This window comes from Salvelinus namaycush, chromosome 26 (assembly GCF_016432855.1).
Source record: "Salvelinus namaycush isolate Seneca chromosome 26, SaNama_1.0, whole genome shotgun sequence".
NCBI lineage: Eukaryota > Metazoa > Chordata > Actinopteri > Salmoniformes > Salmonidae > Salvelinus > Salvelinus namaycush.
The window spans coordinates 9,430,046-9,445,940 of NC_052332.1; the positions used below are offsets into that span (position 1 = coordinate 9,430,046).

The 15,895-nt window shown below is 45.1% G+C and overlaps 1 protein-coding gene across 2 annotated transcripts in view; it reads right to left on the reverse strand.

Annotated features, from left to right (window-relative positions):
* The window catches only part of ttll11 (tubulin tyrosine ligase-like family, member 11), a 41,924-nt gene that overhangs the window by 1,883 nt on the left and 24,146 nt on the right, over nucleotides 1-15,895 (reverse strand). Inside the window, exons 8-9 of one of the 2 annotated variants that reach the window (XM_038965182.1) lie at nucleotides 2,442-2,669; nucleotides 2,107-2,213 (exon numbers count right to left, since the gene is read on the reverse strand). In XM_038965182.1, the coding sequence (XP_038821110.1) occupies nucleotides 2,107-2,213; nucleotides 2,442-2,669 (335 nt within the window). The remainder of the gene's footprint in view (nucleotides 1-2,106; nucleotides 2,214-2,441; nucleotides 2,670-15,895) is intronic. The other variant, XM_038965183.1, reaches the window with a different exon arrangement.

Consider the following 15,895-nt stretch of genomic DNA (forward strand, 5'->3'; position numbering starts at 1 on the left):
TGAGAGGAGAGCGGGAAAAGGAGGAAACAGGGAGGTGGAAGAGAGAGAGTATTTGCCGTGTATCAAACTGATTCTCCCTGATCCTTGAGTCACTCTCCAATAATGAGTAACTATTCTGAACAAAAATATAAACGCAACATGCAATTTCTAAGATTTTACTGAGTTACAGTTCATATAGGAAATCAGTCAATTTAAATAAATAAATGTGGCCCTAATCTATGGATTTCACATGACTGGGAATACAGATATGCATCTGTTGGTCACAGATACCTTAATAAAAAAAAAGTAGGGGAGTGGATGAGAAAACCAGTCAGTATCTGGTGTGACCATCATTTGCCTCATGCAGTACAACACATCTCTTTCACATTAAGTTGATCAGGCTGATTGTGGCCTGTGGAATGTTGTCCCGCTCCTATTCAATGGCTGTGCGAAGTTGCTAGATATTGGCGGGAACTGGAACACGCTGTCGTACACGTCGATCCAGAGCATCCCAAGCTCAATGGGTGACATGTCTTGTGAGTATGCAGGCCGTGGAAGAACTGGACCATCTTCAGATTCCTGGAATTGTGTACAGATCCTTACAACATGGGGCCATGCATTATCATGCTGAAACATGAGGTGATGGCGGCAGACGAATGGGACGACAATGGGCCTCAGGGTCTCGTCACGGTATCTCTGTGCATTCAAATTGCCATCAATACAATGCAATTGTGTCCGTAGCTGTCCACTAGCTCTCCCACATCCCTCTTCTTGTCCGTAGCTTATGCCTGCCCATACCATAACCCCATCATGGGGCACTCTGTTGACATCAGCAAACCGCTCGCCCACAAGACGCCACGTAGTCTGCGGTTTTGAGGCCAGTTGAACATACTGCCAAATTCTCTAAAAACGACTTTGGAGGTGGCTCATGGTAGAGAAATGAACATTCAATTCTCTGGCAACGGCTCTGGTGGACATTCCTGGTCAAAACGGCACATTTTAGAGAGTGGCCTTTTATTGTCCCCAGTTTAACCAGCTTCTTGACATGCCACACCATCCACATCAAGATGAAGTCAAACTAATAAATCAACCTAACCACAACACACAGAAGCTCTGACTGTCCTAAACTTAAAACAACCAGAACACACCCAGAGACACACCATCCAGATAGGTACACTACATCTCTTTAATATACAGTATTTGCACATTGCACACCATTTATTCTAGCTTTTACTTTTTAACCACACGTTTCATCAAACTGTGCTGTGGTTCTCAATAAAACATTAGGATGAGTGGGTGAAACACACGAAGAAAGTGAAAAGGTTTAAAGTGAGGGCGAGAGTTATTTTCCTATAAAGTCTCGTGGAAAGGGGGGGGGGGGAGAAAGCCGGAGAGCGAGAGAGAGCGACTTTCTTCTGAGGTGATAAGGGGCTTTTAGCATTCAGCTAAAGTCCTGAGTCAGCGCTTCCCAAAACACAAAACACTTTATTATTAATAATAAATACTTGCCTTATCCCTACCCCTACCTACAGTACACAATCCTTCCCTCCCCAACACTGCGACCCAATCATCAGAGAGAGATTGGCTCTGTTTTCCTATTACCCGTAGGGGTAATGACCAAATTCTCACCCCTTGATTTGTCTGGAACCAAATATTCAGCTCACATCTCCTCGCGTTGCGTCCTGCTAAAAAACTGTCCCTCCATGCCAGCCGAGCCCAACAAGAGGAAACTCGAACAGCATTCAAGCAATCGTACCGCTGTACCCCGCTCTTCCTCCCTCTTCCTCATCATCCTGCCCTCTCTGCATATTTTCAGGTGGAAGCTGGTGAATTATTCATAGTGGATGCTCTCACAAATGTTGTCACTACGCTGTGACCTCATTTCAATGACGTGAGAGGGGATTCCGTGAACAGTTAGAGCCAAAAATAAAACCTGGCCAATTCTAAAAAGGTCACAGCTAGTTCTGCCAGAGACCCGAAGACGTGCATTAACTCCCCCAACTAATGCCTAGTATTTAGTTCAGCGGGCTAACAATTACGGTTTGTTGTGATTGGTGGGCAGAGTGATTCGTGACTGGTGATTGGCAGGCTGTGTGAGAGGTGACTTGTGATTGGCTGGAGGGTTACCCGCTTCTCTGGAGTCAGGCAGCATGCTGGCCCAGCGTCGTGTGATGTCGATGTAGAGGATATCCACAGTCGCCATGGAGAAGTGACTGTTGCTCAGTTTACAGTTCCTACACACAGACAGACCGCATGGTTTTATGTAGCCTATTGGTTTCATTGACTAGAAAAAGCACAACGCACCATTGGCAGCCAAGAAGCGGAATTGCTTGATACAACTGACAAAATAGGTTACTTACTAAAAAGAACCATGCTAAGGAACTAGTTGACAAGAAGTACACGCACATACCAATGTAAGCTCTCTAACTCTGTGTGTAGGGGTGAGGAAGAGGAACTAGTACCTGATGAAGGTTCTGAAGCCAGTGGGCCCCAGGCGCATGTTGCCCTTGACCCCCAGGAAGCGCAGGAAGAGGGCAGTGATGCGCTCCACGGTCCGCAGGTAGCTGAACTGCTTGGTGTACTTAGGGAACACCTGCTTCAGACACATAGAGGGCAGGACACGCCCCTCCTCCCCAGTCCCTCTCACTGGTGACCCCAACATCTCCTCCTGCTGGTGCTCTGGGTAGGACCTGGGGGAGGAGAGGGTTATTGATGGGAAGTGGGTGTATCCACTAAGATTCACCTATTCTATGGAGGTCAGATGTGTGTGTGTGTGTGTGAAGACAGAGATAGATTGAGAGGAAGAGAGAGAGAGAGGTTATTTAGGGGAATTGTGTGTTGATAGGAGGTGATCTATGAGTGAATAAGAGCGGTATCCATCTTGTGTAGACGCCTATAGTGATGTAACACTGATGCGGTGTCTGACCCCATGTACCCAGGCAGCAGGGCTGAGTAATGGCCTCTATAGTCCTTCTGGACATAGGAGCATAAGGCCAGCCTAATGAGTCAGCTGGTATACTGGAGAGGAGGAGAAATAGAGAAAAAGAAAGAGAGAGGAGATGGACAGGGGAGCCGGAGGAAAAGGAGGACGGAAGGTAAGGATATATGGATGGAAGGTTTCACTGCTCTCTGCCGGGAGATTAAATCATCTGTCTATACAAGCACTGTGCTGTGGCTCTTCACTGGAGCAGATAACACACTCATGCCTGGCCCCCCCCCCCACACACACACACACACACACGTCGCAAATGTCACCTAAAAGGCCAGCAACGACGGACTACAAACAAGACAGAAACTAAGTGGTGAAGAGAGGAAGATGCTAAGCTCTCCTCTCCGTTCCTGGGCAGGCAGATGTCTAGGCCTGTCTTAGCGGACCAAGGGAGAGGAGGAGAGAGAAACACAACATAACATTCTTACGGTTCAAGTAGAAACAAAAGCAATTATTTCTGAATTATGTTAATGTGATGCAGGCCACACGCCTTACATTCAATTAGTCCTCGAGGCAGTGGAGGAAGAGGGGGCCGAAGGGAGGAGAGAGAGGTCCAGAGAGGACAGGGTGCAGGAGTTCATCCCACCATCCTTCTAGCGGTGCTCCCATGTACTCAGAGGGACCAGGGGTCTACCACCATTGGCCCACTGTGGCGAATCATTACGATAATGCACCCACGGCCCGCAGCACCCACACAGGTGAAAGAACCCGCACGTACACAGAGGACAAATGAGGTGGCACGCTCAGCACTCTGGTTTAACTTGCTGTAGGTTATATCTGTATTCCTCTCCTATGCAACGGCTGAATATGCTGATGTACGCTTGTGTTTAATGAACAAAGGACAACAGAAATGTAAAGCCAATCCGCAAAACCAGTCACAAACACAACTGAAAACAGTTGGGCAGAGTACCACTTCCCGAGAACAAAACATTTGAGCTTACAATGCAATCTCCAATCCTCACTCTCCCTGCATACTACCTCACCTTCGTCTCAACGGGATACTGAATTGTACAAAATCAGCAGCACATTAGGGGGAAAACTGTAATGTTGTTAAAGACATTTAGCTGTTCTGCTCCTTTAGTTGAAGTGGAACAAAAATCACTCACACGTGTTCCATCAGAGGAGACAAACGCAACTCGCCCTTTCAGAAGCTGTGTAAGAACTTAGTCTTACTTAACTTCCTTCTTTCAGAGGTAGGTGGTTCAGTGCTAGCTCCGCTAGGTAATTAGGAGTTTCAGGATGCCCTGGATAAAGGCCTGGGGGGAGATTAATATACATTCACACATGCTGGAAGGAGACGGGACACAGATACATCCCTCAAGCTCCCCTATGTGAGCAATTCATAAACACTCAGCGTTGGCTGTGGAGGATATTCAGCAGAGCTGTAGCGGCAGAACAATTAGTGTTTAGTTCTGAGTGGCCTACTGCTGCTCAGGAGAACAGATAGCGCTTGACATTCATGACTTAGACAAAGAATGTGGAGGGAGAGAGAGAGAGAGAGACACCTCATCCCTCTCAACTCAGATTAACTGTCATGTTTCTATGTCAGACTCAGTTTGAACCCATTCTGTCTCAAGACAGTTCTCTAGGAATATCTTCGTATTTGACGTTACCTATTAGGTTTGACCTTTATGCATTGTGTGCCATGCTTTGATGAATGACAGAAGACAGAATAAGGCAGAAGTGAAAAACATACAATACCAGTCAAAAGTTTGGACACCTACTCATTCAAGGGTTTTTCTTTATTTGTACTATTTTCTACATTGTAGAATAATAGTGAAGATATCAAAACTATGAAATAACATATGGAATCATCATAACCCAAAAAAGTGTGAAACAAATCAAAATATATTTTATATTTCAGATTCTTCAAAATAGCCACCCTTTGCCTTGACAGCTTTGCACACTCTTGGCATTCTCTTAAGCAGCTTCACCTGGAATGCTTTTCCAACAGTCTTGAAGGAGTTCCCACATATGCTGAGCATATGTTGGCTGCTTTTTCTTCACTTTGCGGTCCAACTCATCCCAAACCATCTCAATTGGGTTGAGGTCGGGTGATTGTGGAGGCCAGGTCATATGATGCAGCACTCCATCACTCTCTTTCTTGGTCAAATAGCCTTTACACAGCCTGAAGGTGTGTTGGGTCATTGACCTGTTGAAAAACAAAGCGCCAACCAGATGGGATGGCATTTTGCTGCAGAATGCTGTGGTAGCCATACTGGTGTGCCTTGAATTCTAAATAAATCACAAACGGTGTCACCAGCAAAGCCCCATCACACCTCCTCATCCATGCTTCACGGTGTGAACCACACATGCAGAGATCATCTGTTCATCTACTCTGCATCTCACAAAGACACGACAGGTAGTTGGAACCCAAAATCTCAAATTTGGAATCAGACCAAAAGGACAGATTTCCACCGGCCTAATGTACATTGGTCGTTGTTTCTTGGCCCAAGCAAGTTTCTTATTCTTATTGGTGTCCTTTAGTAGTGGTTTCTTTGCAGCAATTCGACCATGAAGGCCTGATTCACAGTCTCGTCTGAACAGTTGATGTTGAGATGTGTCTGTTACTTGAACTCTGTGAAGCATTTATTTGGGCTGCAATCTGAGGTGCAGTTATCCTCTGCAGCAGAGGTAACTCTGGGTCTTCATTTCCTGTGGTGGTCCTCATGAGAGCCAGTTTCATCATAGCGCTTGATGGTTTTTGCGACGGCACTTGAAGAAACTTTGATTGACCTTCATGTCTTAAAGGATGGACTGTCACTTCTCTTTGCCTATTTGAGCTGTTCTTGCCATAATATGGAGTTGGTATTTTACCAAATAGGGCTATCTTCTGTATACCACCCCTACCTTGTCACAACACAACTGATTGGCTCAAATGCATTAAGGCAAGAAATTCCACAAATGAACTTTTAACAAGGCACACATGTTAATTGAAATGTATTCCAGGTGACTAACTCATGAAGCTGGTTGAGAGAATGCCAAGAGTGTGAAAAGCTGTCATCAAGGCAAAGGGTGGCTACTTTGAAGAATCTCAAATATTGTGGTTACGTGGTTACCACGTGTTATTTCATAGTTTTGATGTCTTCACTATTATTCTACAACTGTAGAAAATAGTACAAATAAAGAAAAACCCTGGAAGGAGTAGGTGTGTCCAAACTTTTGACTGATACTGTATATTCTGTCCCTGTGAGCTTATGAATGCTGCAGATGTGAAAAGCAGAGAGCGAAAGCGAGAGACAGCTTTACCGATAATTATACAACTATACTATTCGACAGGCCCAGAAAACAAGAACGACCAATCTGCCCTCTACAACCTCTCTCAAAACACAAATCAATTATCCACTCAACATTTTTTTAATTAGTTGACTGTTAATACAGTCCCAAAGTGTTTTGCATGTCATCAGTCAAGTTTAAGATATTGGACTTTCAAGAAGCAAAGTGTCACCGGCCACATCATCACGATGATGCACATTTTTTGTGGATTTTCCCCTTTAAATACGGCTCATCTAGGAGAGAAATGATGACATTTCTTGTCCAAAGAAAGTGTTGTCCGACTTTGTTTCTACAAACTGGAGAGTAGATTTACCCTGGATGATTATGTGCGGGTGATGGTAACAGGGTGGAGGCAAGAGAAAGAGTGCACAATAGGTTGAACAAGAAAGGGAGAGAGAAAAGGACAGAGAAGCTATAAAAAAAAAAATATGAAGAAATAGGAGAATGGATAGAGTGCAGAGGAGCGATTAGGGTCTACTGTTGGTACATAGTAGGGCTGAGAGAGAGAGAGCGAGATGGAGATAATGTCTGTCCATTGGAAAGGGTAACCACTAAGCCCTCACAGAGCTGAGCTACAGCTAATCAATGACAGAAAAAACAACATCATTCCCACCCTTTATCCGTCCACTCTCCTGTCATCCACTCCCTCTCTCCCTCCCCCATATCCCTTTCTTTCTCTCGCTCTCCCTCCCACATCTCTCCCTCTCCACTGAAATTGCTGTGGTGGTAGCAGAGTGGCCACATAACTCTTAAACCTGCTGTCACACTGCAGAAGGGGGGTTAACCAGCAGCTAGCGTTTCCAAAACACTCCCTGCCAAGCCAACCGTAGCCAGCTAAGGAGCTAAAACAATCTATATTCCACTTTGTTTTCTCACAGCAACTTCGTGAATCTTCACCCTCCAGTAACCGGCGTGAATACAGAGATGAGAAAGTAGCATTGATCAACGATAAACAGCCCTGTTGTCGTTTACTAAAGTGTGCAGCTGACTGATTTTCTACTTGTCTGAATCGGAGCCGTCACTGGGTGGGAAAAGACGGATTTAAAAGACGAAATGGAGATTCAGGCTGAAGCATCCCATTGAAGTTGAATAGGAGTGTTGGGAGAAAAGAGTGATGACGCAGGATAGTGTGAATTTGTCACCAGGCAGTCGGTGTAATCTAGGTTTGGCTTGAAGGAAAGGCAGTCTTCCTTACTATGTGTCTTCTGCCAGTTGGCTCAGCCACACCTTTTCCAGGAGTTTTAGAATTAGAGAAAAGGCTCCAGTGGCCCAGCTCCACATCAAATCAGCCCGGCAACAAGAAAAGCAGATCCAAACAGAACCAGAGCAAATACACAGGAAATGCTACAAATGGTCCTCTCATTTGATATAAATATACTTTATTGTCCCCTTGGACAATAGAGAATGCTTCTGCTCCCACATAAATAGAATCAATTGAGAATAACACCCAATCACACACACCCCACCACACAAAAAGTTCATAAGTTAAAGTCAGGCGAGGCTGTGACTAGGTGGCAGTTCCACATGATGAAGAACTACGGGCCAGGCTCCAGTCAGTCATTGCCAACTCCCTCATCTCTACTGTATGTCTCCCCTGTTGTTAAGATGTTTTATTGACAGGGGTACAAACTAAATGTTTATATCTGTTCCGCCTGCATATAGGCACCCTATAACGTCTCCTCGCTGGCTGGAACTCTGTTTTCAGTGCATGTATGGGGTCCCATATGACCTTTCTGGCCTGTCTGATGATGGTGTCTTAGAGAGAGGGAAGTGTCATGCCTATAAATCTTCCCTGCGGTCATGGTTAATCTCAAGATTTGGGCTTTGAGCTACACGGTCAGGTTACCAAACCATGTAGCAATGCTGTAGCGTTGACGCCACAGACCCGGAGTTGACGCAGGAAGCGCAGGCGCCCTGGATGCGTGAGCACACGCTCTCCACAGCGGTGCGCCAGCACAGCCCAATGTCGTCTTGGACCCCCAGGTACTTGTAGGAGTTGACCTGCTCAACGTTCCCTCTGTGCACCCCTATGGGGCCCAATGGACTTAGGGGTTGAGGATAATCTCCTCTGTTTCTTGGTGTGTTTTTTTTCACATTCACTTGTAGGTGATGTTCATCACACCATCTGACGAATACGTTGAGCTCTGCCCTGTGGCCATTGGTGTCGACCGGAGTGGTGTAAAAGCTCTCTGCCGTCGTTCTCTGGAGTGATGAACGCTTTACCATCTGGCAGTCCGACGGACGAATCTGGAGCCCGAGGACAGCGGTTTTGTCCGAGAGCTTAACCGCGTAGTTGTTGGGGTACCTGATGACGCAGTTGTTGTCGTCGTTGTTGTTGTATACAGCGTGAAGAAGATAGGGGAACTTACGCAGCCCTGGTCGTCCCGTGCTGTTGGGGACGCCCCCCAGGGTAAGTGAAGTGGGTTTTAGTCAGGTAAAGCTTCCTGTAGGTTGGGATGTGTGTGTGAAGTACACACACACACATACCTCGTTCCGACTCATAAATCGCCCTCGTCGACGGCACAGGACACACGTCGTAGCTCAACGCGACACACACCTCAGCTCACCGTAGCTCAGCGTAACACAGAGTCTGTGCTGAAAGATTAATGTGCTAGGTGAGAGTGCTGCATGTCTGAGTGTGTCAGTGATATCATCAAACCTCTCCATTCTACCTCTCTCTGGGTGTCGTTCGAACCATAATTATTCATCCTGCCTGTCTAGCTCTCTCACTCCCTCCTGTCAAACCTCACCAATGTCTTTCCACGCTCTCTAGTTTTTTACTTTGCCTCAATATTTGACTCCAACACCATCATTAAGTTTGCTGATGACACAACAGTGGTAGGCCTGATCACCGACAACGATGAGACAGCCTATAGGGAGGAGGTCAGAGACCTGTCAGTGTGATGCTAGGATAACAACCTCTCCCTCAATGTGATCAAGACAAAGGAGATGATTGTGGACTACAGGAAAACGAGGACAGAGCACGCCCCCATTCTCATCGACGGGGCTGTAGTAGAGCAGGTTGAGAGCTTCAAGTTCCTTGGTGTCCACAACACCAACAAACTATCATGGTCCAAACACACCAAGACAGTCGTGAAGAGGGCAGGACAAAACCTATTCCCCATCAGGAGACTGAAAAGATTTGGCATGGGTCCTCAGATCCTCAAAAAGTTCTACAGCTACACCATCGAGAGCATCCGGACTGGTTGCATCACTACCTGGTATGGTAACTGCTCAGCTTCCGACCACAAGGCACTACAGAGGGTAGTGCGTACGGCCCAGTACATCACTGGGGCCAAGCTTTCTGCCATACAGGACACCTATACCAGGCGGTGTCAGTTGAAGGCCCTAAAAATTGCCAGACTCCAGCCACCCTAGTCATAGACTGTTCTCTCAGTTACCACACGGCAAGCAGTACCGGAACACCAAGTCTAGGTCCAAAAAGCTTCTTAACAGCTTCTGTCCCCAAGCCATAAGACTCCTGAACAGCTAATCAAATGGCTACCCAGACTATTTGCATTTCTACATTTTTTAAAACATTTTTTTTTACAGTTAGCCAGGGGCCCACTCCAACACTCAGACATAATTTACAAACAAAGCATGTGTTTAGTGAGCGCCAGATAGGGATGGGCAGTAGGGATGTTCTCTTGATAAGTATGTGAATTAGACCATTTTCCTGTCCTGCTAAGCATTCAAAATGTAAATGAGTACATTTGGGTATCAGGGAAAATGTATGGAATAAAAAGTACATACTTTTCTTTAAGAATGTAGGGAAGTAAAAGTAGTCAAATATAAATAGTAAAGTACAGATACCCCAAAAAAACGACGTAAGTAAAAATACATTAAAGTACTACTTAAGAACTTTACACCACTGGTGTTTGATGGGATTGAGGTCAGGGCTCTGTGCAGGCCAGTCAAGGTCTCCCACACCGATCTCAACAAACTATTTCTGTATGAACCTCACTTTGTGCACGGGGGCATTGTCATGCTGAAACAGGAAAGGGACTTCCCCAAACTGTTGCCACAAAGTGGAAGAACAGAATAGTCTAGAATGTCCTTGTATGCTGTAGCGTTAAGATTTCCCTTCACTGGAACTAAGGGGCCTAGCCCAAACCATGAGAAACAGCCCCAGACCATGATTCCTCCACCAAACTTTACAGATGGCACTATGCATGGGGAAAATAGCATTCTCCGGGCATCCGCCAATCCCAGATTTGTCCGTCGGACTGCCAGATAGTGAAGCGTGATTCATCACTCCAGAGAACGTGTTTCCACTGCTCCAGAGTCCAATGAAGGCGAGGGCGAGGTTTACACCACTCCAGTTGACGGTTGGCATTGCACATGTTGATCTTAGGCTGCTCGGCCATGGAAACCCATTTCACGAAGCTCCCGATGAACAGTTCTTGTGTTGACGCTGCTTCCAGAGGCAGTTTGGAACTCGGTAGTGAGTGTTGCAATAGAGGACAGATGATTTTTACGAGCTTCAGCCCTCGGCGGTCCCATTCTGTGAGCTTGTGTGGCTTACCACTTCGCAACCGAGTTGTTTTTTCTCCTAGACATTTCCACTTCACAATAACAGCACTTACAGTTGACCGGGGCAGCTCTAGAAGGGCAGAAAGTTGACGAACTGACTTGTTGGAAAGGTGGCATCCTATGACAGTGACACTTTGAAAGTCACTGAGCTCTTCAGTAAAGCCATTGTACTGCCAATGTTTGTCTATGGAGTTTGCATGGGTGTGTGCTCAATTTTATACACCTGACAGCAACGGGTGTAGCTGAAATAGCCAAATCCCTAATTTGAAGGGGTGTCCACATACTTTTGTATATATAGTGTATGTCTCTATTCTACATCCTACCTTTGTGTCCTACCTTTCTATGTGCCATCTTTTCTTCATCCTACGTCCGACCTTTCCTACATCCTACCTCTCTACAGCGTCTAAAGCTGCCTGCGGTTATAATCCACTCTGGTACGTTTGGTTACGGATGTACCTGCGCCATCTGCTGAGTAAGCAACGTCTTAGTTCCCCCAAATGACGCTGAAAACACGTTGTTTCCCCGGAGTTAAACAGAGTCCCTGATCAGCGTTTTAAATGCATTCTGGAACAGTAAATGTTGGATAATGCGGTATGCTGAGAGAGTGAGCAGTTATTACTCATTAATAGCCCGCCGTATCCATTTCAGTTCCAGTGAAAACTGCAGAGTTGTTTGAGTTGTTATTGCTTTCCTGCTAACATTGTTATTGCCTGTTCTGTTTTGAGCACACTACATCCCCTGGGAGAGAGAGAAGTAGAGAGATGAACAGTACCAGCAGCTATGGATGGGTGGTAGTACGATCTAGGCCTGTATTCACAAAGCATCTCGGAGAAGGAGTGCTGATCTAGGAGCAGTTATGCCTTTTAGATCATAATATTATATGGACAAATCCCGGATCAGCAATCTGAGACGCTTTGTGGATACAGGCCCTGGCCTTAGAACCACCTTCAGGGTGGGTTTGACACACAGATGTGACCTCACACCTTGATTTCCCTTGGCCACCCTCCATTACTTTTGTTCATTTGTTCCCGTGACGATTCCCAAATCGAAATGTCTCCCATCCATTTTTACACTTCATTTAATAGAATTTTGCAGATCATTACTGGAAATCGGACGTGTTTGGCTGCTGTGGAAGGTATGGAGGGGGGGGGGGGGGGGGGGGGGGGGAAGCGCCTGTCAGTGTGGCTGGTTTAGCATACATCAGATGAAGCCATCGGCAGCAAGTTTTGGCTGGCTGTTGCCATAGCTGCGTCACGTAGTTTAACGATGGGTTTTTGTTCGATAGGCATAGAGTTGATAAACACAGCTCAGGGCACACACACACACAGTAACTCATGATTAACGTCTTCTCATTTTGTTCACTATCGCTCGGCGCTGCACTGATTGCGTGTTTTAGCAACACATCAAATCTAAATGGCTAAATTAATAAGCATTAGCGCTAGCCAGCCGGGGATAATTAGCGTTTTCCACTACAGGCAGCCATCGGACTCTGTCACACTCCATCTGCACAGCTGACAACACATCTCCACGCAATCACCGCCTTACCTGCCTGACACGATCGCTCACATTTTTGTTCCCGCCTGGCAGAAAGCAGGGGGAGTGTGTGCTGTGTGTGGGTGCATGCGTCTTATCAGAATACATAAAGGGAACCAAAGCAAAACAATCTGATTTGTTGTGTCATTTTCCACTACTTTATAGTTTTCAGCAGACTGAAACGCTAAATCAAACAGAATTGTGGGCTAGAAGACAAATCAGAAACTGTTGACGGCTTAAAAGCAACTCAATACTCCCGTCCTCTGATATAGAAAACAAGTGGGCTAAAGCAGAAATGATGACAAGGGAATACCAATGCCAAACACCATGACAACTGAATCAAGTCTCCAGAAGGTCATAGCTCTCCTGGTAGTAGGAACCAATGTCATTGGTTGTCATTGGTGTCATACATGATATCTATGGCAGTACTGTAACTATGGCATTACACCTTGTTGAGGAAAATAATCCAGAAATCACTTTACTGGTCAGTTTATTTTCAACTAACGACGTCACAGAAAGTATGAATCACTCGTAAAATATGAAAATACTGCCCTATTCAGCTGTAATGAACGCCTCACTCACTTTTATACAACGGGTTACCAACATATTGAAATAATTAGACATATCTTCATTATTTTGATGAATTTATTCATTCTATTTCATCCGTCTACAAGATATAGTCCCGACACAAATCTAGGGTTGCTACCCAAGCCGGCTGGTCGTTCGTTCTATCGGTTTGGTTGCCATGATGGCTGGCAACGTTCTTATCTCTTGCTTGCTAGCTAGCCAACTTTGGCTAACACAATAAAGTTAAACAGTGCAGCCAGAATAACATCAAAGTAGCTGCATTTTGGGGGGGGGGACATCCATAACAATGAGATAATAATGCATGATTTCACCTGGCATTCACCTTGCTCTCTCGCCAGGCCACTGTTCAGACGAGATAGCCAACTACACAGCTAACACAATCGCCTCAAAAGTAAAGATGGAATGAAAGCAAACTAGCTGCATTTTGTGGTTTTCTATTGATATTTCTTTATGTACATCCATAAAAATTATGCCAATTCATGATTTCGACTGGCTAAGAAAAGCTGCCAGCCTGTTTCTTGTCCCGGCATGTTGGAGATCGAACTTCAATATTGAAACAACGTTGCAAATGTTGGAGACAGACGGCAAGGTTATTACAAATCTCTGCTGTTGAAAACCAAATGCTAGACGAAAAGAAAAATGGAAGATAATGTCTAGATGCTTTTTACAGTGTAGATCTAGTATATAAACTGCCTGGCTGAGCTGAAAGGACAGTGGATTGAACAGTCAGATGGAACAGAGTAAAATAGGCATTTCAACATAAGATTTAGCCGGTGTTAACTTGTGGAATAGACACCGGCTGGAATGCGGTTTTAACCAATCAGCATCCAGGTTAGCCCCACACCTGTTGTATAAAGAGCGAGAGATATGCAGTGAGGATGATCTAGGATTATAGATATATTATACAGGATTATATCAATAAGGTCCTGGTCATGAATATGGTAATAGCTGAAAGGGCATTATCCCCCAGCAGATATTCCTCTCACCGACTCTCAGAGGAAAAACTGACTGATCATAGAAGATATGTGACCGACCGGCTCGATTCGGTCTTATGTAGCAACATGTTCATTATTTTCAGGACTAGAAAATGGTACATCAAACACTACAGTTGAGGAACAATGGGAAAGTAATTCTGCTTTGAAAGTTGATCAACTTGTAACCTCACATTTGAGAAAATGGCCCTTGAATATTTTGGTACCTACTGGAGAGCTCTTCTTTGTCTACACCCATTCAGCATCATTCACACTCCTTAAGCTTTAGCCCCACCCATCTCTTTAAGGATTCAAATGTGAGGCCATGTACTAAACCAGTGGTCACCAACCTTTCCTGAGTCAAAATGTATGCAGAGATCTACTGCTCTGATTTTTTATTAACATGACTTAAAAAATGTAAGCCTATGCAACATTAACCAATTGAAAACAGTACTGTAGCAGTGAGGTTTGTGCAGTAAGCGATAGGTCCAATATATTATCACCGCATACTGGCTTTGCTTGAATTTACCTGCCAATGCATTGTTGTTGGGGACATTTTTTAAAATTGTATTTCAAAAATTTGAGGTAGGCTATACGATCACACCGGTAATAGATCCATTGTTGTATTACTTGTGAGGCACAGCTGAGTGAGCATACATTTAAATAATGCTATTTTTATTTTACTGGGCTGATGGTGCCTGCATCTGATGGTCAGTCTCAGCGGAGGAGAGCAGCAGACTGAAGGTCCGTCTCTCAACATCCCTCCGCTCTCCCTTTCCTCCACTGACCAAAAAGGGACACCGTCTTCCAGCTGATGGCGAAACTCGAGTCGCACCGCATTATTTCTGCCTCGTGCACAAACTCATGTTGTTACTCCTATGAACAGAGAAAGTGAAATATTCCTTGATATTAAAAAAGACCAAAGCCGCTAATAATAACAACAACGCAAGTCTATAGATACACTTTCCAACTCATTCATTACTGCTGCAGTGCTTGTTGTAGCGCTGAGTGGAAATAGGAAGAACACACATTTCATGGCTTACAATAGTGTTGAATACACTGCAGTGCCTCTCCTCATGGCCTGCACTTAAACATGAACTCACTCATAAAAACAGCAGCTCTTTGCTGTATTCGTTGACAGTCTCTCTCTAGTCGGAGTTTTAAACGTTTTGAAATCTCAATTTTGCCATAGCTTTCTTTTATGCCTGCTACGTTACTGCATTGTCACGCCCTGGCCTTAGTATTCTTTTTTTCTTTATGTTTTTTAGTTAGGTCAGGGTGTGACATGGGGAATGTATGTGTTTTGTAGTGTCTATGTGTAGTGTTTGTGTCAGCACTATTTGTCATTATAGCTTCACGGTCGTCAGTTTGTTATTTTGTTAGTTTGTGTATAGTGTTCATTTCGTGTTTTTCTCTCTTCTAAATAAAAGAAGATGTATTTTGCACACGCTGCGCCTTGGTCCACTCTCTCTCACGAAGACGATCGTGACATGCATACTCGTTCATCTGAGCAATCTGATTGGCCAGCGGTGACATAGGCACTTGATTTCCTCTAGGCCCACCGGGAAGGCAGAGTTTATACCTTCAGACACATGAAATGGCAACAGTTTGCCTACCCGGCGCGCAGGGCAGCTGAATTGGCAGCACCAACTATCAACAGCCCGAGACCAATAAAAAAAAATAGGAACACAAGGCTTTATCGTTGGGTTTCGTACAGAAATGTTTGGCGATCGACTAGAAATGCCCTGGAAATCGACAAGTCGATCATGATCGACCAGTTGTTGACCACTCTACTAAACAACCAAAGATTAAGACTAACGGCTGGTTTATACTACGGGTGTGTTCCTAAATTAAATCTGGAGTGCCAGAAGGCGCTCTGGGTTTGCATAAACTCAGAACCGTTCGTAAATTCAGAGCGTTTCACTCTCGGAGCGTTCAGAGCGCACACGGGATGCTCTGGCTGAGGTGTAGGGTTGATCCGAGCGTTCTGTCCTAACAGCAGCAGTCAAGCACGCAAGCTAACTGG